General features: G+C 35.0%; 2 protein-coding genes across 2 annotated transcripts in view; one reads left to right on the top strand and one right to left on the bottom strand.

Annotated features, from left to right (window-relative positions):
• Positions 1 to 22,685, bottom strand: part of LOC119078596 (inactive dipeptidyl peptidase 10) — a 115,951-nt gene that overhangs the window by 57,254 nt on the left and 36,012 nt on the right. Inside the window, exon 2 of the mRNA XM_037186184.1 lies at positions 4,549 to 4,953. Coding sequence (XP_037042079.1) covers positions 4,549 to 4,578 — 30 coding nt within the window. The 5' untranslated portion in view covers positions 4,579 to 4,953. The remainder of the gene's footprint in view (positions 1 to 4,548; positions 4,954 to 22,685) is intronic.
• On the top strand, positions 17,058 to 22,584 carry LOC119078597 (protein-glucosylgalactosylhydroxylysine glucosidase-like). Its single transcript, XM_037186185.1, has 7 exons — positions 17,058 to 17,548; positions 17,725 to 18,409; positions 18,468 to 18,706; positions 19,404 to 19,491; positions 21,473 to 22,020; positions 22,079 to 22,210; positions 22,272 to 22,584. The coding sequence occupies exons 1-7, from the start codon at positions 17,122 to 17,124 to the stop codon at positions 22,535 to 22,537; spliced, it is 2,385 nt and encodes a 794-aa protein (XP_037042080.1). The 5' UTR covers positions 17,058 to 17,121; the 3' UTR covers positions 22,538 to 22,584.

Raw genomic sequence — 22,685 nt, 5'->3', positions numbered from 1 at the left:
ACATCACCTTTTCATGTGACTTTAATTTTGTGATCTCAAAAACACCACCTCATTTAAAAATGGTTAGAAAACTAAGGCTGGAATTATAGAAAAAAAATAGCCAGTCAAGGGACCTGACCCACCCAAGAGGTGGGGCCTAGTTATACGCATGATATTAAAATTCTCAATATTCTTGAAATTATCGAAAATGTTCAAAATTATATAATTGAAGAACGTTCAAACATTCTTGAAAAGGCGTGAAATTCTAAGATTCAAGAATTTTGAATTTTCTAGAAATTATTTTCTTAAAATATTCGAATTTAGAGAGTTTATTGAAAATTTTGAATTGAAATTCAGAACTTCGATTTTCGAGAATTTTAATTTCTCTATTCTCGAAATATAATTACTGAAAATAGCTGGAGTTTTTTGTTAACAAATTAAATACTGAACACATTTTTAGTTTAATTTTCCAGCGCCTTCACCGTGGACCACAGTGTTAATGTACACACATCATTGATTCTGTAGTTATTATACTCTAGCGATCAATAGCTCACATTGAAAACATTAATCCGAAGTACATTACACAATCATAACCAATCAAAGAAATGAATTAAATGAAAAAGCTTTTTTGTCGCATTGCCATAAATAGTAAATAAAAAACTATAACTTTGCCTCCCCTTTATCCACATTAGTGGTAATCGTCGATTCCACAAGAAAGAAAAGAACAACCTCTTGATTTACTGCGTTTAAATAGCTTACATAGATCCGAAAAAAACGAATGTACAAAAAATGGAAATCAGCAATCTATAGTGTGTATAGAGCCAACAATAGTTCAGTGGAGCGCGCGGTTGCGTGCCATCGTTTTGATAATATTAAATTCCGCCATGCATTACATAAATTTCCATAGTCTTAGCACATATTATTGAATAAAATACGATTCATCGTCGTAAAGGTTTCTCGTTGGAAATAATGGAATAACGTCAGGGTAATTTATATACGAATACGGTTGGAGTGAATGGAAGTTTCACGAAAAGGATTTATCTCTAAAAAAAGGAGTTGATTTTAGCATGTGTCATGTAGCTTATAGCATCTGAGTGGATGGTATAAGGGATCGTGAATGGAATGATGTAAAACACTCAAATTTCACTCCCCCCAGTTAGGTATCGATTTATCAGAGCAAGAAAAAAGAAGCAACCCCCATGACCATCAACACGAAGGACGAGACAATACAGAACATAAATTAACTGCCAGTGGCAAAATTAGTTGAACATTTTCCCGACCTTCTCAATTCGAAAAATGTGTAAAATTGCAAAATATTTGTCGGCAACAAACACACGAACGGAGCATTAAAACAATTTTCTTGGCTATAATGTGGCAACAAGATGAAATTTCGAAACAAAATGTCACAAAATTAATTCGAACACATTCTCTGCTCCTACCAAACTTCAGCCTTATATAACAACACATAAAATTAAGCACGAATTATCTCCTGAAAGCCCTCTATTATTAGACCAGATTTACAAAGTCGCAAATCGAGGGCATGTATAGCATAATACCATTAACCGTCCTTTCACTTTAAATGTTTTTCTTTTCAAGTTTTGTTTCAGCATCCACATGCTACATATTTATACACTACCCATACCCACATTCCAATGCTCCTTTAATCGGCCACAATTGAAAATTGGGTATAGAAAGAGAAAGAGAACCGTACATACAATTCCACTCGAATAAATTCCATAAAGCTTTTTCCCGAGTTAAACTACGAAAAATGCGAGTTTTCATACACCATTTTCGGTGGTAACGAACCCAATAACCCACATTCAGAATGTGTGCCCATGTTAAACGAACGTCGAGATTATTCGGCGAAAATGGTTTATGCGAAAAAGTGAGACCATAGAAATCTTTGCCACCCATTTAAATGGACAGCCAGGGTCTTTTATACTATATGAAAGAAAGCGTCGATTCCCCAACTGTTATTTCACCTTTGATAGAAATCATTTTGATCTTTTTGCAGGTCCTTTTGTCCTTTCAGTCTGTTGTCAATCCAGTCCATGTTACACCGATATTCACTTTATCCGAAAAGTTTAGATTAGGCTCAACAGAAGAATTATTGCTTTGTGTGCTGTGCACACAACAGGTGTTGAATACAACAAATTTGAACGTGTCACGAAATATAAGTGAGCCACCGATAGTCTTATACATACATTTATTGTTGCGTTTGTGTATTAGAAAGCACAATGTTACACAGCCATGTAAGGTGCTCGCCGAGATTGTGGAAAGCATTTTAATGCCAAATTTAGTGTACACTCCCGTATATTATACCATTGTTAAGCAAACGTATGATGTTTTGCATGGGAATATTTACCAAACTTGTTGATGTATTTCATTTAATTTCATGAGCATTTAGATTACATAGTTGGGTGGTGTGGGTGGTTTCACACTGTGTACACTGTTCCTTGGACGGCGGTGGAGTAAACGAACCGTCGTGTAGTGCATGCACTGTTTTTAAATAAATTGAAAACGTGAAAAGTGGATTTTCTTATAATAATGTGACGGATTGATTGATTGAGCGAAATGTACCATGTGTGTATTTTCGGTGGTAATACCCGCCCGAAAAATGGATTTCGACAAAGAATGGAAATAGAATGACGAAGCTGTTTTCGATTTTATTTTCAGATGGGACTATAACAGACATGAATAGCAATGTGGATGTGAAGTTCTAATTGTTTTCTTTTTCCCTTAATTTGTTCTTTTTCATTGAAAGCGGAAATTAATTTTCTATAAGTTAAGGACGGGACGGCTGAAGAAAGTGAAAGCACAGCAATGTTGGTGAGTGGAATAACATCAGGAATGAAAAATCTACAACGTCACCACAAAAGTTACATATCGAAAGACTATAAAGAACAGGAAATAATTGATTGATGATCAATTAGCCATGGAATATTTATAAATTCAGGATACTTCGATGAGAACGGAAATTAACCAATACTCCAACGTCAGGCGTCGATCTGTGGAAGCTAATTTTGTTGATTTGTGAATTAGTCGATTCTTCTTTTCCCTTCTCGTAAGTGATTTTGTGAAGTTTGCTCATTAAAACTTTTCATATTCTGAAGTTTCATTTGTTCCACCCCTTATTTTATGCTTTGAAAAGAGAAACGAAAATAGAGTTGTTTCACTCACACATGTATATGTCAGATTTTTCTATATTTTTCCTAATTTTCTCTAAAACATTTCTAGTAAAAATTAAATAGTCCCTGCCTTTAAGTGATGGAATGCATGTGGAACGAATGGAACACGCAAAGTTCATGAAAAAATGAAAACTTATTCAGATCTTTAATTTTGGAAACACCCCCGTCCCCTTAGTGAGTACGTACTTTACGGATTGTCCATCAAATCAACGCACTGCAAGAATGTGGATCGCAGTGACAGCTGCCAAATAGAGTACCATTTTGTATGAAAAAATGTTTCACAATTTTTATAGTGCCAAAATTTGTATGACGCACTGTCCAGTTTCAGTACTCGATTAATTTCACTAAGTTTCACTGTTTAATCGTGATATTCGTTTCAGAATCGACTGCCATCTGTGTTTGATAACGACTATCGAAGTAATAGATTATGTATCCCACATATAAACAACAGATTTAATGGTTAGCAACCAAAGAAAAATCCATTGCAAAAATTAAAAAAAGGTAAAATCTGCAATTATTAAAGTAAATTAAGCGTTTGTCTAGTTTCACATTCACACTAAAGCAATTTACTTATGCAAAGTTCATTGATTTTCACTAATTTTATTACATACAAGATGTGGTTGCAATGGAAAAAACAGATTCTCCCATATAAAATCGCTTTAATGACATCAAGTTCACCAAGGTGTTGTGAACTTGACTTCTGTTTATTTAAAATAATTTGAAGCTCTCGAAACTCTTGAAAGATTCTTCACGTAAATTGTATTTCGTATTTTGTTGGTAGACACAGAGATAAAAACAGTTGTTTGCGATGTTCAAAAGATCAAAAGATGGTTGTTTTTCTGGATGCATTATGTGGAGGAGGAGATTCATCTAATGTTCATTTTGAAAAAGATAACGCAATGAGTGCTCTAAATAAATTTAGGAAATAAAAATGATTTCCATTACTGTTCGCCATTTCAAAGCAACAGATTTGAATCTTCTTGATCTTTTGATGAAAGCAAAAAAAAAATCTTTTGGCGAAATTAAATCACCGTTGATTTGCTGATAAGAAAATTGTTTTCTTCGTAAATACATTTTCATCAAAATGAATGAGATTTTTCCTTTTCATTTCTTCTCAAGGAACATTAATGCGTATTTATTTCCACGTTAAATGTTTACTCATTCCGGTAATGTACAAGAGGCTGATGTTCTTTTCATTTACGCAAATGTTCCACATGAAAAAATAAAAATAATTTTTGAATAAAATGAATCATTTCTGTCATCATCACGGGAAACAGAAAAAATTCATCATCAAATAATTTGATTACTGTCATCAATCAAAATCAAAGCAAAACAAAAATTAAAAAGAAAAAAATCCACAAATTTAGTTTCATAAACTCACCTCATCGTCATAGTTGTCTGGATCAGGCATTTTGATTGATTAATCAGCGGATACACTCAAATGTGGTATTTTCCACTTAAATAGTTTGTCAACCGAAACACGGCACAATTAATTTCTCACTTCACAATGTTGCTTTTACTTGTGTAATATGGCGAAAGATTTTCCCACACAGAAAAAGACTTTTTCCACCACTTTAAATGAAATTTATTGGCTCTGCAGTTCTGGTATAAAGAACCATATACAGTCGTATAATATGGGCAACTATAGTTCACATTAGTTGTTCTTTTCTCATGTTATTTCGTGTCTCTGCCCTGAATACGACACAATTCCCAATCCGTTTTAAGTTATTAATACGCCAAGAAGAGTTAAGGGTTGAATTATCGCCAAATGAATACCTTGGTTATTCTGAAAAAATAGAGAAGGAAAATGATTGAAATATATCTTTCAGGTCGTAAAACTTAAATTACAACTTAATTTGAATCATCCAGAATGGAATTACAATGCGCAAAAAGAGTTGTAGATGAAATGTCTCGATTGTTTTAGCGAACTTGAATCTACTATAAATTCATCGCCTATCGTGATAAATCTGTTTGTTTTAGCATTTGGAAAAACTTTTATTTTTCGATGAAAATCTTAAAGTTTTCTGAACTAAAACAAAAACGAATTCTCAAAAGTTTTGATATTTAAAATCGTGCCAATAACTCAATACGTTGCCTTTACACCCACTAAAATCTAAGATTAAATGTTTGAACTTAATACCTACAATGTTAGCAGCGAGAGTGATTTAGCGAGGTCAGAGGGTAAAATGTAAAACATTTAACAAAAGAAAATTCGCTCAGATTGGCATAGCTCTCAAATCCGAACAAAAGAACTGAATGATCGGATAAATAATGTTTCCTTTTTGAGGAAAGTCCCTTTTTAAGGAAATTAAATTTCCAAAAATTCTCAAATTTTTCCATCACTTTTCGTCATTTCATCTAAAAACACAACAGATTGCATCGTAAATGATGTTTTACTGCCTTTTTAGATGTTTTATTTGTATTTGAGCTTAACTGATTACTTCGGAATGAGATCAGAAAACAAAATTTGGAAATTTTAAGAATTTTTGTGAAATTTGTGAAATTTTGGAAATTTTTGGAAATTAAATTCCTTAAAATAGGCCCTGGAGGAAAGTTATGTGCTTCTTGATATCTCGCGTAAATGTAGGCTAGATAAATGCACACAATATGAGGAGAGATATGCATGAACTAGCACATAATCACTGAGCAACCGCAGGTCAGTGGTCAGTGGATGTCAGATGCATCTAGCAATCGCAACAATTTTAAACTTAAATCAAAATAAGTTTTTACTTTTCGTTGTTTTTTTTTTGTTTCCAACGATTTACCCGTTCCACATACATTCCACCACATAACAGTAGTGTCTTCCATTTTACACGTACGAGTGAGTGCAACGACTCTCTTTACGTTTCTCCTGTTGAAAGCCTAGAAAACGATGTCAAACGCTCGAGAATGGTGAGCACGTAATATAAGATTACGCAACTCTTGCCAAAATTGTTATCGAGACGTGTGGGCATTGTTGGTCGAGCCGAAGGCGAAAACCGTAATGATCCCACGTCGCGATAACAATTTTGGCAAGAGGTGCATAGTATGCACTGCATACTACCTTTTTATCTGCCGAGAACATACCAAGATAAACAAAAATGCTCTCCCGCTAAGTGGGAAATTATTGTTCTAGGCAGATACAAAACCAAAATTTAGAGAAGGAATAGATCGAATTTGTCTATTTATTCAAGCACAATTGCGGCACCTTGCCACAAATTTTACGCTTCTGAAATCGGCCATTTGCATTGTCATTTTCAGATGATGTCGCATGGCCGATCTTTTTCCCCACTATCTCGATATAAACGACCTTAAAATGCGGATAACCTTTCAAAGAATATTTGAATATGAAAGATTTTACAATTTAAAGATAGAAAATTTCGCCGAGTTTTTTCGACTCAGGTATTGTACCTAATATCTAAACAGCATTTTCTTTTTCTATAGCTACACTTATTCGTTGAATTCAGTAAGATATTGAGCGCTTTTCGTTTGTAACATCTACTACTACTATTGGACGAATTACACTTAGGCGGAGCTATTACTTCTTTTGTTCTAATTACCTTAATGGCATTGATGCCAAATATTTTACTTCATTTAGTTTAACATGAGCTTTGATAACGCTATATAATACCATGTTAATCGCTTTTGATTTATTAGTGTCGTTGTTGTCAATAACAGATGAATAGCCCACTTTTTCTGTGCAATATTTTCAAATTTATAGAAAATTTTGAATATGACAATAGCCGGGTAAAAAACCTAATTTCTTTTATTAAATGGAAGGCTATGTTTGTCCATTTATGTGTACACAAATATACCCAAAATTTCCTTCCCACATCATCATTATACATTGTCCCAATATGCATATACATCACAACCTTTTTTCCAACATTAATTATTATTAAATGACTAACAAGGACCTTAATTTATTGTTTTAGTTGGTTTGCATTTCGATGATGGTATAATTCATTTTATTATGCTCTTTTAGTCGAATAATACACGACGATGTGTACCTTCCATTTCATTGTGTTACCTTCGAAATCCAAATATTATACCACAACATAATACACTCCAGATTGACCAAAATTGTGAAGATAAATATTATTTTAATTATGAAAGGAAACACCAAGTTGAAAAGGGTCTGTGCTTTTTTATTCATGTAGAAATATTTATACTATGGCATTCAAAGGATCTCTCGGTGTGTATACATTTCACATTGATCCGTCGTCAGGAACTTTTTATTTACATGCAGCTTGTTGGCAAAAGCATACGTAACGAGAAGACGTGGCCTAAAGGTTCACTTATAAACGCAATGTGGTAATGTTTTGAATAATGTCTCTAGTTAATTAAAATAAATGGGTCTATGCACTCGGTTACGAAAGAGTTAAGCATGTGACTATTCTCTAGTGGAAACAAGTTTATTGTTCGCAAATGAATGAGAATCTAATTGGATTAAGAAACAGCGCAAACTTTTACTGCAAGCTATATCAGCTCTAAGGAATAAAATTAATTTCTACTTAAAACTCTTGTTGCACCTGCTGGAAAATGGATAACTCGCTGCGCTCGGCCAGGTCGATGACCACTAGTTTTTCTATTTTATAAAAAATGAACACTTTTCGTGTCAGTGCGTAGAAATTCGAACAGTGATCACTTAAATAACTCAAAGTTCTTACGATTGACCTAATGGAGTAAAGTAGTCAAGTCAATTAAATTTTTCATACTTTCAACCAGCCTAGAATTCAACTATTTCCACAATGGTTCGAACCTTTGCTAAATTGACCTTTGATTAAGTTTTTGCACAAATTTAAGCTAACTTATCACTCATAAATTCGATGGTGTGTGAATTACTCATTAAAATCCTCTCCATCATTCACGGTATAACCACTTTCCACTCCAGATCCATGCATGCAATGAAAATTATTATAATCACGAAAAAAGTATATTCCAATCTAAGGATAATAATGCTATAAGTGAACGAAATGGAGCCCATATCCGATTTAATGTGTATTACGGCACACATAATTTATTTATAAATAGACAGCGCAAATCCATTATTTAGCCAGGGAAAATTCCTAAATATATTATTATGTTCTTCAAATCTACGGAGAATTATGTGATTGCGACGTGTAATGGTAGTTATGAAGCTGGCTGGTAACGTAAACTTATATTATATGGATCGAAATGATCAATTTAATGTAAAAAAAATATTTAGCAACGAATAGGCGTTTATGGTGTATGTTATGGCACACAAGGAATATAATTTTATAACACGTGTATATTGAGGTGAGTAAAATTATTCGATAAAGTCAGTTAGAGGTGCCATGAAACGATGTGAATTTACTCATCTGTTATCGATTACGATGATAAAGCTAATGAAGTGATAGATTTTGTGCAAAACACTTTGCAATGCAGTAAGTTAACAACAGAAGTAAAAGATTTTATAAATTACCGAAAGCAAAAGTGACATTTTTAGACCTCTGACCTCTGACTCTGACCAACTGACCTCTTTCACTTTACCACTGGATATCCACAAGCACTAGCCATTAGTTATCTGCAATCGACAACGATGACAGTAATAAAAGGTTAGCTCTTACCAATGTTCTTTGATATGGCAAAATGGAAAGATAACAATATTGAGGTACTAGATTTAGTACCAACCACTTATGTCATACTTATGTTTTATACTTCAAAAAAGGCTGGCTCAGTCGCTAGAAAAGTAGCAGACATCAAATTAAACTGTTATAAAGAGCATTCCGACCAAGGTTATTTCATTTTACCATTTGCAGTAGAGACGCTGTGTCCTTGGTGCGGGGAAGCTGTTCGGTTTCCTGGATGTTCTTTGCAATTTGATCTATGAAGCAAGGGTTAAGGCTTATTTGAAGCATAAAATTGATATTGCTTTGCAGCCTTCAAATGCTGTGTTATGGGTACGTAAGAGAAGATGACTTCGGACGGTTGGACGAGATTTTTTTTATATACTCTGATAGATTCCTTGGTTTCTTGAATTATTCCTTAGTGAAGTGTTTAGTTAGGCTTTTCTCCTGTTTCTCCTGAATCAGGCCAGTTTTCATTGTTCTGGATAAATATAATAGTGCAATTTTTGTTAAGAATAGAAGCAACTCCACGGGACCTCTTGATTATGAGTCGAGAGCTTTACCGCCAAAAACACACTAGCAAATTCGCGTTGATGGGATCGACAAATTGACAATTATCATGGGTTTTTCATCTCTTAGTCTGTGCTAAAATTCTAATTCTTCAATGTAAAACGCAGCATAATTGTGAATACCATCACCGTAAAATTCCTCTATCTTTTTGGCATTACTGTTTCCAAAAGTTTCAGCTGAATGTAGGCTTCAATAAATTTGCACAGGTTGCGTATCATCACTCCGTAACTAATCGAATATGCAATTTATTAAACTCTACTCAACTTATTAAAGCCGTGCAGCTCTGCATGCAATTACTGATATAATCTCGAACAAAAATTAATTTCGCCGAAAAAAAGCTATCATCATACTCAGTCCCATCAATTCATGTCATTATTTTCCAATTTAATTTATGCAAACCTATTCTACAAACTAGCTTGTATGGTTGTCTATTTTAAATAAACATGGCACAATCATGTATGGGAAGAAACAACAGCTGGTATCATGTATTTATTATTGTACAATTTAAACAAAGCAGAGTGGAGCTGCTATTCTCGTACGGTTTTAATTAAAAAAAAAAAAAAATTGGTTAACCATTCGCCGAACAGCGAAAGCGAGCAAGTTGCAACATATTAAAATTTACTGAAATTTATTTACCGGAGATATAGATCCACAGTATGTTGTAATGTATCGTTTTGAATTTCATTGAAATTTACATTGAACCTTTTTCGATTACGGAAATTGAAATTGTGGTGTATAGGAGGAAAGTCAGCGACAGCAAATTTTGCATTTATTTATTCTTTACCCGACTTTCGTTCTGAAACGCTCGGAACAGGTGAGGTCAACCTGAAATCTGGAACTAGAGTTGCCTGAACTTACATTTTTTATCTCTGACATGACCGGAAACTTACTGTGTCGCTCAGTCACAGAGAACGGACGTGTTTATGCGTTGCTCTCTAAAAGTGTTTCTTTTGTGTGGCTGTGTGTGAATTCATTTTCGATTTTGTCTAATTTCTGTGCCAACTTTTACGGCTTTGGTGTTTTTATTTTGCTGTAATGGTTAAATGGTGAAATTATTTTAAAGGTTTTATTAACGAAATCAAAGTGTTGTTCTCGTAGGTCATTTTCTCTTTGATCAATAAAGTTGTTCTCGCCTCATTGTGCGATATCAACAATTGTGTTATTTCCTTTGTTATTTAACATGTGCTTCGTGGCGTCGGTGTACGGATTAACAATCGACTCTACCAGAAGCTAATGCTAAATTACGTGCTCGATTAATGTACGAAAATGACACATTGCCGTATGGCATCTGGCAGTCAATTTTAGTGCAGGTAAGGTACAAACGCCTCGGGTTCTCATTTGACACCCCAAAACCACATAGCAAATTTTTACAAATTTGCTGTGGTACAATCCCAAGATACAGAAACTATCTTGTACTCCAAAATGACCGCGAGGTTTAACAGATCTATTGATTGATACGTTGTATGGATGTCAAGGGATATGACGAAATACGAATCATTCAAACGCTACAACCTGCAACGCCAGAACGAGTTCAGTCACATGGTGGCATGGCGATTTATACGAAGAGGCAACTCATGGCCTATGGTGATTAGACACTTGCTATTACCTAAAACTAATAGCCGTAACCGTAACAAAGTCGGAAATATCAAAAAACCCAACATTCGCTTTCTCCATAAAAGAAACCATATCGACATAACGTCAATAGTAGAAAGAGCTACAACATGACAATGTTGATAGCGCCATCTTTGGGAAAATGTACAGGTCAATTAGTGATGGTTGTGGTATTCGCATACCACCCACGGCTTGGAGAATTCACAACGTATGGGACGTTACCACACGGTCGATTTGTGAACAATCTAAGTCGGGAGAGATATGATGTAAAATCACAGTCCATATGATCAAGAGACTTGTACAATAGCACAACAGGCCCATCTGAGGCTTAGGTGCTGGGCTTACACCCTCCCATCTAATCTAATCTAATCTAATCTGACCGGAAACTTGATGCGCCCTAAAGTGAAAAGCCTCACTTGGTTCCACCTGAAAATATTTCAGGTCAGGTCAAGTCAGGTGAACAATACTGCTGTAATTTGCATAGAAAACTTATTTAAAAAAATATAACAAAAGAATAAATCGGGTCAGGTCAGGTTCGGGTCATTTAAAATGATTTCAGGTTCATTTCAGGTTATAAACTTTCCATAATTGAATAATCGATTGATAATTTTCACGGTTTTTTCACTATTGCTCATAAAATATGGTTCTACCACTACCATGTAATTAGTCTCCATTTGCGATACATTTCAGCGAACTTAACACATCTCGAAGCAATCATTTCCAAATCATTTCAAATATTGTCCGAAAAACACTCAATTTGTTAAACAAACACCGCAAATACGAACGCAATTTGGTGAGATAATTAAAAAAGATTTTGCATGAAAAATTAATTACTACAGGCTGTGGGTGGTCCCAATAATTGTACATGTGCATTTCAAACGTACTCATAATAAATTTCAATTAAATCCACTCACATCGCTGTATGCATAAACAAATGGAACTCATTTGATGGATAATCAGCAAAATTACAGATTTTCGAATTTAAATTATACATTTAGGTGAATCATGCAGTAATGAGAGTAGTGGGACGAAGCTTTGTGTTCAACTATAGCTGTTGTATTCGGAACGTAGTTTTTTCTGCTGGGAAATTTTTGCAATTACACGAACAGTCCGTTGCTAATTATTATTATGAAGAAATTTTATCCTCGTTGTGCAGTAATTAGTGAATACCACATGCCACTCGATATTCAACATTGCAGGATACAATTGAAATTGACACGACTTTATTCTGATCCGTTTTTTCACCCAAACCACCCTGGCTTTAACAAGTGGAAAACAAATTCAACTTTTATTTGAATTCATTGGAATATAAAAAAGCATATTTTCACAGATCAATAAAATGCATGTTTATTCTATCTCGGAGCCATCCACGGTGAATTATGAATTTTTAATTAAAATGGAAAGTCAAACATTGCATTAATTATTGATTGCTAGCTAATCTTAATAGTCAATTTGAATTTCTGCTGTCGGTTTTTGTTTACAATTCAAAATAGTATTGATGAGAAGTTGTGTCAATTGCCAAAGTGGATTACATGACATGGCAGTTCCCTGCAAAAAAAATCAGTTAAGTGAAGAAGATTTTCGCTTCGTAAATTCCTTTGTGATAATCAAGTTTCGCATGAGGTGAAGTTTGTTCATGAAAAAATATTTCAGTGACAGGAGTCTTTTTATGAAGAAAAGTACTAAATTGTAATAAATTTTACACTTACTTTCGAAACTCCATTCTCCTATAAGCGAAAATACATTACCTGCTGCAACATAATTCACAAATTCCTTGGAAAATTTAAAGTTGATAGGACTACGGCTGAGAGAATCCTCTCAATTTCACATACATTTTTGACATATTGGTTTGAAATTTACATGCAATTTTCTCCCATTGGTCGTATGCAAAACAATATGTCATCGATACATACATTTATACATTCTATCCCAGTCGCAGGTGTACCAAATTAATCATTTATCTGATAATTTCGGAAACAACGTTCTGATAATTGCAAAGACAAAGTCTCTTAAATCAAAGTTGTTAGATCATGTAATGAACTACTTTCGCAGCATTGAATGTAAACTTTGGATATGTAGTTTCACAATGAATGACCCCGTAATTTTTACTAGCAAGATCAACCGAAGCTTATGTTTACAATGAAAGGAAAAAAAATCATGTTATGCCATTTCCACGAAATCGATGCCAACGTTAGATTTTTTTTTTTTTTAAATACGTCTTTGGACGTTTTGCATTAATATGCAGTTCAAAAATACCATTTCTCATCAGGCCATGGCGACAGTAGTTTACGTTGGTATATGTAATGTTGAAGTATGTGTGAATCGTAGCATTCTCATAAAGTCTAATTAATTTACAAGGAATTGCTGTTTGAAAACTAAAGCTCAAATGTGATAGATTTTAGCATCACGTTTCTTTTGAAAAGAGACTAGATGACCCAGAAGGATAAATGACAGCTTTTCCATAAAAAAAAATGAAAACCGAACTAACTCCTCATTTTTTAAATCCGTCATTTTTTTTATGGAACAGAGATCATTCATCCTTACGGGTCATCTAGTCTTTTTTCATACTTAAAAGGCTTATTACTAATGTAAGGCTACATTTTTGTGAACCAACTTCACTGCTATGACAATTCATGGATATTTACCGCGGTGAAGTTTTTTTGACAAGAAATTAGAGTGCAAAGAATGAAGTACTGAAAAGAAAATTGTGGCGGCTCTACAGATCAACGGAGCTTTCCAAATAAGCTTTTGCAAAAAACTAAATTCTCCGTTCATTCGTTTAAAGTTGTAAAAAGCCCTGTAAAAAGACCTGATAAATATTGTAATCTCTAACATGTAATTGCATGCTGCCGTTGTTAATAAATGATAATGAAAGCAGGTCGATTTTTCTCCTTGTCTGGCACGACATAGCATTTAAATAAAAAAATGTTTTTTTAAATTGTATTCTGTTGGGACAATAGTAATAAAAACGGCAGCCCACAAGCCAGTTGGTGAACAAATAACAATAGTAATAACGTGGTACGGGTTTCTACCTGTAGCCATATGAGCAACTGAAATGTACAATCTCTGTATGCTGAATAAATTTGACGATGGAAAAGTTTAAAAACTTTTATTTAAAATTCATTTTCAAATCATACGAGTTGTAATGGTAGAAGTTACTTTTTGATCGATGTCTATGTATGAACTTTCAGAGCAAGAACTTGTAACTTTTTTTAGCACAAAAAAATATAATTTTCAACACATTTCTCTTATTGAATGGTACTCTTCTCTGTGAATTCCATTTCCATTTCAAAGTTGCGTGAATTTGATTACAAAATTTTGTCATAATCAATTCTCCAAGTGAGAAATCAATATTTTTTTTTTGAATCGCTCGTTTGTCGTTTCTAATAAATTAATCAAAAATTCTATTAAGACATGTCCTTGAATAAAATTTGAAAATGAAAGAAAACGAAATTGGATGTCAATCTTGTTCTGTTCAGTAGCTGCGATTTCTTTATTGTGTGTGTGCTAATCGCCTCATTCCACCCACACTTCCCAAGCAATCAACCTGGGAAAAGCGTTTTCGGTGACTTCTTAGAAATAATAATAGAAATATGAAAAACCGGTCGTGTATTACATACCCATCTCTGGATATAAGAGAACAAACCTTCGAAATATTGCTAAAGGAAATTTTCATTTTATCATTTTCTTCTCTTCTCGTCTGGCATGTAAAATACCATCTACTCTACACCATCTATCTTCGGATATTATTCCAATGAAAAGTTGTTGAACACACCGATTATGTTTTAGCCAACTGCTAACAATAATCGATTTCTGTAATGCTATCACAACGCTTGTATAGAAAATAGAAATACCTATATAATATAGTCTCTGATATTTAATTGGAAAATAATTTCTCAGTTCGTATTATATATCCTTATTCTATTCGATTGCGGAATAGTACACTTCATACAAGGGGCAAACAACCAACGAAATCGGGTCCAACATATTTCCATTTCTTCTTATTTACTTTCTACATTCATTGCATTATATTGTTTCTACTTTGCCGACGTATTAGTTCACTGATTTTATATAATTTACCTATGATTTGGTCTATTTTACGACTTTACCGATGACTTTATCTAATTTACCTATGGTGTGGTCTACTTTATCGATGATTGTCTCTAGTTTACCTATTGTTTGGTATATTTTACAGATGAATTTATCTAATTCACGTATGGTTTCGTCTGCTTTATCGACGCGTTTATCTAATTTATCTATGGATTGGTCTACTGTACCGATCATTCTACCTTTACCTATGACTTGGTCTATTTTACGACTTTACCGATGACTTTATCTAATTTACCTATGCTATGGTTTAGTTAACTGTACCCAATTTACATATGATTTGGTCTACTTTACCCACAAATACAACTAATTTTTCTATGGCTTGGTCTACTTTACCTTTGATTTCATCTAATTTGCCTGTGCTGTACTTTACTGATAAAATTGAATCTAATTTACCTATTTAGGATTTGGCCTACTTTGCCAACGATCTGATCTACTTTGCCAATAATTTGAATAGCCAGTTAAAAAATCTGATTTCTATTTGATGCGATCAACTAGTAGATTCCCCTCTACCCATCATATTATATATATTTTAGACGGAGTAAAATGCGAGCTGAGCACAAAAGGCAAAGAAGTCAATTAATAATATTTTGACGAAAAGTTGTTGTTCATTCATTAAATAATATTAATTAACATGATAAATTTGAAGGGAAAATAATAGCGTTTTATCCATACCGGGGAAAACCTTTTTCGTATTAACTTTGTTTTTTTGTTCGGGATTCTTCCAACAACTCTTATAATTAATGTAAAAAATTTAATTTAAATTTTTTCCTCTTTTTATACATTTAGAATGGAAAAGATTTCTTTCAGCTTAGTCCATGCACTTATAGAAAGCATAAAAACAATGGAGAAAAAACTTTTTCAATTGCTACATAGAAGGCAGGCCAATGTTGTATTATGTGACTTGAGGGAAACGACTACCATTCTACGATTCAACACATAAATTTAATATTTTCTTTCTTCATTTCTTTTTAAATGGAATTAGTTGCTTCCGTAGGAACAATTTGAACATAGTTTTTGTATACACAGACGGTCTTTAGTGTTATAGCACCGAGTACCATGTGGAGTTCATACAAAATATCATTATTAGCAATGTTAAACGATTCATTTGCACCTGTTACAGTCATAAAGAATTTTTACAGCAAATGCACTGACAAAAAAATATATTTCAAAGGATTACCTGCAGCAGGCATTCTATTTCCAAATCTTTTACCAGAGAAGAGGGTAGGAACCGACGTGACACCCATATTTACGAGATTTTTCACCGAACTATTACAGATATTTCCTTTTTGTATGACATTTTCTCGAAGAGGTGAGACAACCTTTTCCCGAGTCGGTATAACCCCTCTACCTTTAGAGTGTGTAGATAATTGGTAAAGTTAATTGCAAAATCAAAATCAAATTTATTAGAGTTCTTATTAGTTACTTAATAGATGTAACTTCATTCGCATAGTACCTGCTGAAGTAAATGTTTCTCCTGTAGACTATTGGTTGTAATCAATACTTCATATTGACAGTAAACATTGGCTCAAAGAGTTTTTTTTTGGCGAAAAGACTCAACTACCTCCGCTGATCGACCTGGATCTATTTTTGTCGTGAACGAACGCAGTACACTCAGCCTCAACAGATGACGAATTTTGCAACGCAACTAAATTGGAACATTAATCTCTGATGCTGTGGTTTCAATTAAATGCCTGGTTAAGTAATTTGTTCAAGTAGAGTTGTCTAAAGCGTCTTTTGGGTATGTAATGCTTGTTATAGGTGGTACTCTGTCGAATGTTATTGAATTTTCCTTTGTGCTTGTTCTTACGAGCTCAAGCTGTGTTAAAGCCGTAACAATATACGAAATGTTTTGAGATAAAAACTATCTCTGCGATGCGTTCGAGCCACTTGAAGTGATAGTAAACAACTTGCGATTATACTTAAAAATTCAATTCAACGATAGAATCAACACACATAACAGCGTAATTATCTCTACAATTGGTCAGTTTTATTGCTTTGACTTCAAAATTATATCAATTCGCTTGACTGGTAAACAGTCAGTATCAAGCGAGTTTCTGACTCGTCCAGTTTAAAACGTTTCGATCCGAATAACAATGAACCGGAAAGCACTACAATCTCTTACAATATTAATTAGCCTAACGACTCTAATTAACGGCGACAACTATGTGTTCGAATCGAATGTGTTAGACGATCCAAACAGAGTGCCGACTCTGTCAAATGGTCACATCGGATTCGTTGCATACAACGATGCGGTTCACTTGAATGGAGTGTATAACGGTCAGACCGGTGAAAGCCATCGAGCTCGTATACCGAACTATGGACGTGTTCAGTTTGATTTGTGTGGACTTTATGCACCGGAAGATTTGTGTACATATTCCTTGGATATGAGGCAGGGAGTGTTTCGCACGACATCCGTGTATGAAGGCTATACGGTAGAATTGGTGACATATGCTCATCGATACTATGATAAAGCACTCGTAAACCATGTTACGATTAGGAGGTCCGTGCCGGGAAGTACAGGTAAATAAGTGTGATAACAACAGTTACGTGATGAAAACGAATTGTGATAAGTCGGATCTGATAAAACCATCAGAATCTAAATTTACACTGTAAAACACCTGCAATAGCTAAAAACAGATCCACTTGAAGTCTCGGGTTGTGTAATCTTTAATACCTCTTTAACCTCTTTAATACAGGTACCTACACCGTCAGTCTGCAAAATTTACCGGGAGCTGCAAGTGTTGACTTTGATATTATATCAGATGGTGTTCGCACCATTGATGAAGTAGTCACAAGAGTAGTACAATTAAGAACTGTCGTAAAGGAGCATGACTCATACCAGCCGAATTTACGTGACGTTTTCGTCTACTCCCAAAACGTTGACCAATTAATACAATTAGCTAGCGCAGAAGATGAACGAACATTTACGTATATTACATGCTTTGGAAGCGATAAAGGATCCTTGGCAGATATCGAACAAGAATACCGATCAGTATTACCGATCAGAGACACCATTCTATCGTCTCACATTGCCGAATGGGAAAAGTTTTGGACGTCGAGTGGCATCTCGGTTGAGGGCAACGATGAATTGGACAAATCCATTCATGCCAGTTTGTTCTTCTTAAGTTCAGCTCTGCCGTCGCTAAATACTTCAGGATTGTACCAGAAACCGTTTTACGGATTGGCACCCAGTGGTCTTGGCAGAGGTGGTGTAGTTCTGTCCGAATATCAAGGACATTCGTTTTGGGACACCGAGATTTGGATGTTACCACCGGTTCTGTTGCTAGAGCCCGAATGGAGTAAAGCTACTCTGAACTATCGGTTTCAAGGTCGAATCGCTGCGGCTGACATTGCCAAAAGTCATGATTACGAAGGTTGGAGGTGAGTTGATGGAAATTGTTTGGTTTGTGTCCACACTTAAACAATGCGTTACGTTCAGATTCCCATGGGAAGGTGGATACACTGGTTGCGAAACCACACCCGATTGCTGTCCGCAAAATCCATTTTACCAGCAACATATCACCGCTGGTGTAGCCTATGCATATCGAAATCAATTTTTTGCCACCCACGACGAAGAATGGATGAAATCGGAAGGATGTGAAATGGCATACCGAACAGCTGAGTATTGGGCCAGTCGTGTCGTATACAATTCAACCGATAAATTATATGAAATAATTGGTGAGCTTAGTCTCTTGCATTTACATTTATTGCTTCTTTGATAAGCACGGTGAGCGTGAAAAAGGTTGCGTGGTACACGAGATATTCAAGCTCGATATTTTTCGGTGGTACTCCCAGTGTTGATTTTATGCATAATGGTGGGAGTTCCCGAAAAATTTCGAGCTGAATATCCCGTGCACCAGTACATCTGACAATTTTTTTTTTCAAGCTCACCGTGATACACATTTACACAACTCATCGAAAATAATGTAATTCCAATCTGAATTTGTGTATTATGAGCGTCTTTACGACTGTTATAAGTGCGACTTCAGTGGTATAACAGAGATAATGGCGAAAAACAAGTGGCTATCGCTCACTTCTCGTCGGCAATAAACTAAATTATTGACGGCAGTAAAATTTTCAACACGAAAATATTGTGTACATTTAAATGCGCACGGAATTCAATATTCTGTGTGGCCATGGCATCGTGTGGTATTGTATATACGTCTACACCACTTCTGCGAAAGTACAAAGAAAACCACCCTTATCAAATGCCGTAACGTTTTTTTGTATAATAGAACAATTTCAATATCAATAACGATCAATTATTTAAGTTCAAATCGATTTTATATAAAAAATGTAGAAAGAAAAGGTTGTTTTTTGCGTCTCACTGCCATGCTGTATAGACTAAACTCGTTTTCTTTCTGAATATTTACAGGGGTCATGGGACCGGATGAAGATATTTGGAATGTTACAAATAATCCGTACACAAATGTAATTGCCGCCTATAATTTGTTCTTCGGAGAGTAAGTGTATTTGTCATTTCTAGGCTAATGAGCAAGTTAATTAGGGCTGAAATACGGAAGAGATTGAGACGACTTTTTATTGTCAGAAGACTACAGCACAAAACGGAATTTGACATGTTATATTTAACATGACAGGGGGATTTATACCTGATTTTTTGCATGGACCGTACGAAATCCTTGACCCCTGACTCTGTTTACTACAGAACCCCCATTCACTATGAATTCTGTGTACAAATTTTTGAGTCTCACTTTAGGCGGAGATATAGTTAACACAAATCACTTCATTTTTTTGTGTCTAATGACTTTATTGGCTGAAGTAATTGAACACGGTTAATGGTTAAAGTTTTTATAGGGCACCACAAATATTCTTGAAAATTCATCTTGATATCTTCGTGGTGAATTAACGCACCCATTTCTTCTCTGACAGATTTGAAAATGTTTAATGTGCAAGAAATCCTTGAAACGAACGAAGGCCGGAAAATCCTATCTTCGCCTGCCCAATTTCATTGTGATCCAGTCAATTCAGCTTTTCAATGGTATAATCCAAGACGATTCGCAAATGCAAAATATCCAAGCTTGATTTATGGTCACTTTAGCCTAATTCTGCTTTTTTGTTAAAATTTTGATCAAAAATTTTGCGAAGAAAATCTTGAAGTAACGTTTTCCTTGGAATAGTCATGTTGAAGCCCTATGTCTATCAGCAAAATGATCTATAAAGTCATGAAAATCGTCTCTTAACAAAATCATTCCAACAACACTATTCACAAAATATGTCAATCGTGACGATTATTTGCATCTCTTTCTATCACATTTTCAATCATTTCGTACATCTCTTTCGCAAGCTTGCCAAATGTACGATTCCCAAACCATTGTGTAAGAAAATAGCGTAACGTCCATTCACAGCATCGCACTTACGCATTTTAACCTGTTACAGGCGGTAAGCACATGATCGGGACTATTACTTCCATGCTATCGCTTTAATTGAATGCCGTTAAAAATTCCAATTATTGTTGAATGTTTGCCTACTTTCGACGATATTGTCTTCTGATCTTTGACTTCGATTTGATTGTTATGCATTTAACCTGTCATCTGTTATCGATAACGACGAGGAAAATAATGACATGCTCTGGGTAATATGGTCATATATAAAGTAAAATGCATGTTAAAGAAATTGAAGTACAAGATTTATCACATTACTTAACAATGTGACAAATGATGGAAATGATACTTCTTGTGTGAAATTTACCGATCGAGGCGCAGCCCAAGTAAGATATTTTATTCAAAAACTTGGAAGCCTTGGCTTCGTGTAGTAAAGTTAACTTTTTTGAATAAAAAATACTTTTATCGATGGAAGTAATAGACCTGAGAATAATACTGGTCATATGCTTGTCGTCTGCTAGAGGATGTGGTCTTAATAATGACAGTACAAACGAATGAAGTAAAAAAAATTTGTATCAGACTCAGGATTGAACAAAGGAAGTAATAGATTCAGTCTTTATTCGACGATACGCGTGTCGTCTTTAAAATGTTGGTCACAACCAAATTTATTGGCCTTCGCTGGAATCCAGCGGCTGCATCAATAAACTTTTGTGATGCTGCTGAAAATTTCGGTGATCAAAAGTTTCTTTTGATCCAGTGAACTCGTAGACGATACAATTTGAAATGCAAATAACTGACACAAACAGTAACTGTATTTAACTGTTGTCAATGTTGTGTTTATGGATATGCTTGCATGTATTTCCGTTTTGTTCGTTTAATAAGGCGGTTATTACTTTTAACTAAATAAAAATGACGATGCGCTGTTTTACGTACTTCAGAATTCTTACACTTACAACCCTCATGCAGATAGCTATAACTAACGACAACTGCATCAAAGTCTACTTTTCATTTCCGTTTGTGTTGTAAATTTGGCTAAAAAAGTTTTAATTTTTCTGTTTAATTTCGTAATTTCTCCAAAACTCAAATTGAAAACTTCCATTAGATACGCTGCCTGCTACTGCCATCAGTTCTTCCCCAATTTATACAACGAATCGAACGGTTGGGATAAAATAGCAAGAGGAATACGTTTGCTGTACGACGCAGAACTTGATTACACTCCGCAACACGAAACATTCGATCCGGACGAAGACACTGTCATCAAACAGGCCGATACCGTTTTGATCGGTTATCCTTTAATGTATCAGTTAGCTACCAGCACATTGCGGAACAATCTTTACAAATACGGTAATATGACCCGCGAAGATGGTCCCGGAATGACATGGGCAATGCATGCTATCGGACACATTGACATCGGAGAGGTGCCCAGTGACGAAATGTTTTACAGAAGCTATGATCCGTATATTCGACGACCGTTTTATACATGGCAAGAGGTTGTTGAACCGTTTGTGGGTGTCGGTAATTTCATTACTGGTGCTGGTGGTTTTCTTCAGTTGATATTGAATGGATATGGTGGCATTCGATTGTACAGTGATCATATGGCAATTAGTCATACTTTACTACCGCCTAGTACAACCAAACTGACTATTAATGGTAACAGATTGAAAATTTAAGGCAACTCGGCTAACATTACTAACGAAAATGTATTAAGGTTTCAAATATCTGAAAGGGGAATTCTCTTTGGAACAAACTGACACATCACTTAGACTGACGGTGAAACGTTTTGGTAATGTGCTCATCCGAATCGACGGTCAACCGCCAGCTTCTCAAACTCAAACCATTTGTAAATTCAATCGATTCACTCTCGGCTGGCAATTTGATGATCTTTTATGTGTAAATTTCAGATGACCTGTCGAAAACGCAAACCATTGAATTTTGGCCGAGCTCATCGGACATTTTTGCCAAGTGCACTATGGCTCCGAATATCATTAACATACCAACCGATTTCGTTGAGCCGACACCAGAACCGCCTACTACACAGCCACCAACAACAACAGAACCGCCAACAGAGCGACCGACTAGTGAACCATCAAAAAGTAGTTCGACATTTAAAATATCATCATTTTTAATAGCAGCCAACATTTGTGTACTCTACTTCTTCTTACGTTAAAAGTTGTTCAAATATATATCCCGCAACAGTCGGGGAATTTCTTTTTTGTTGTTTTAATAGAAATTCATGTGGGCGTTGAAAGCAAGGTTAGCACTCCAACATTGTTTATTCTGCCGAATTTATGAATCAAATATATCACTAGGACACT

Source organism: Bradysia coprophila, unplaced genomic scaffold (assembly GCF_014529535.1).
Source record: "Bradysia coprophila strain Holo2 unplaced genomic scaffold, BU_Bcop_v1 contig_297, whole genome shotgun sequence".
NCBI classification, from domain to species: domain Eukaryota; kingdom Metazoa; phylum Arthropoda; class Insecta; order Diptera; family Sciaridae; genus Bradysia; species Bradysia coprophila.
This window is presented reverse-complemented; position numbering and strand designations above follow the sequence as displayed.

Excerpts from the sequence above, each read along its gene's own strand:
- LOC119078597 (XM_037186185.1), top strand. The coding sequence starts at position 17,122 with ATGAACCGGAAAGCACTACAATCTCTTACAATATTAATTAGCCTAACG. Across the intron at positions 17,549-17,724 it reads GTCCGTGCCGGGAAGTACAG|GTACCTACACCGTCAGTCTG; the intron begins GTAAATAAGTGT and ends TCTTTAATACAG. Across the intron at positions 18,410-18,467 it reads CATGATTACGAAGGTTGGAG|ATTCCCATGGGAAGGTGGAT; the intron begins GTGAGTTGATGG and ends CGTTACGTTCAG.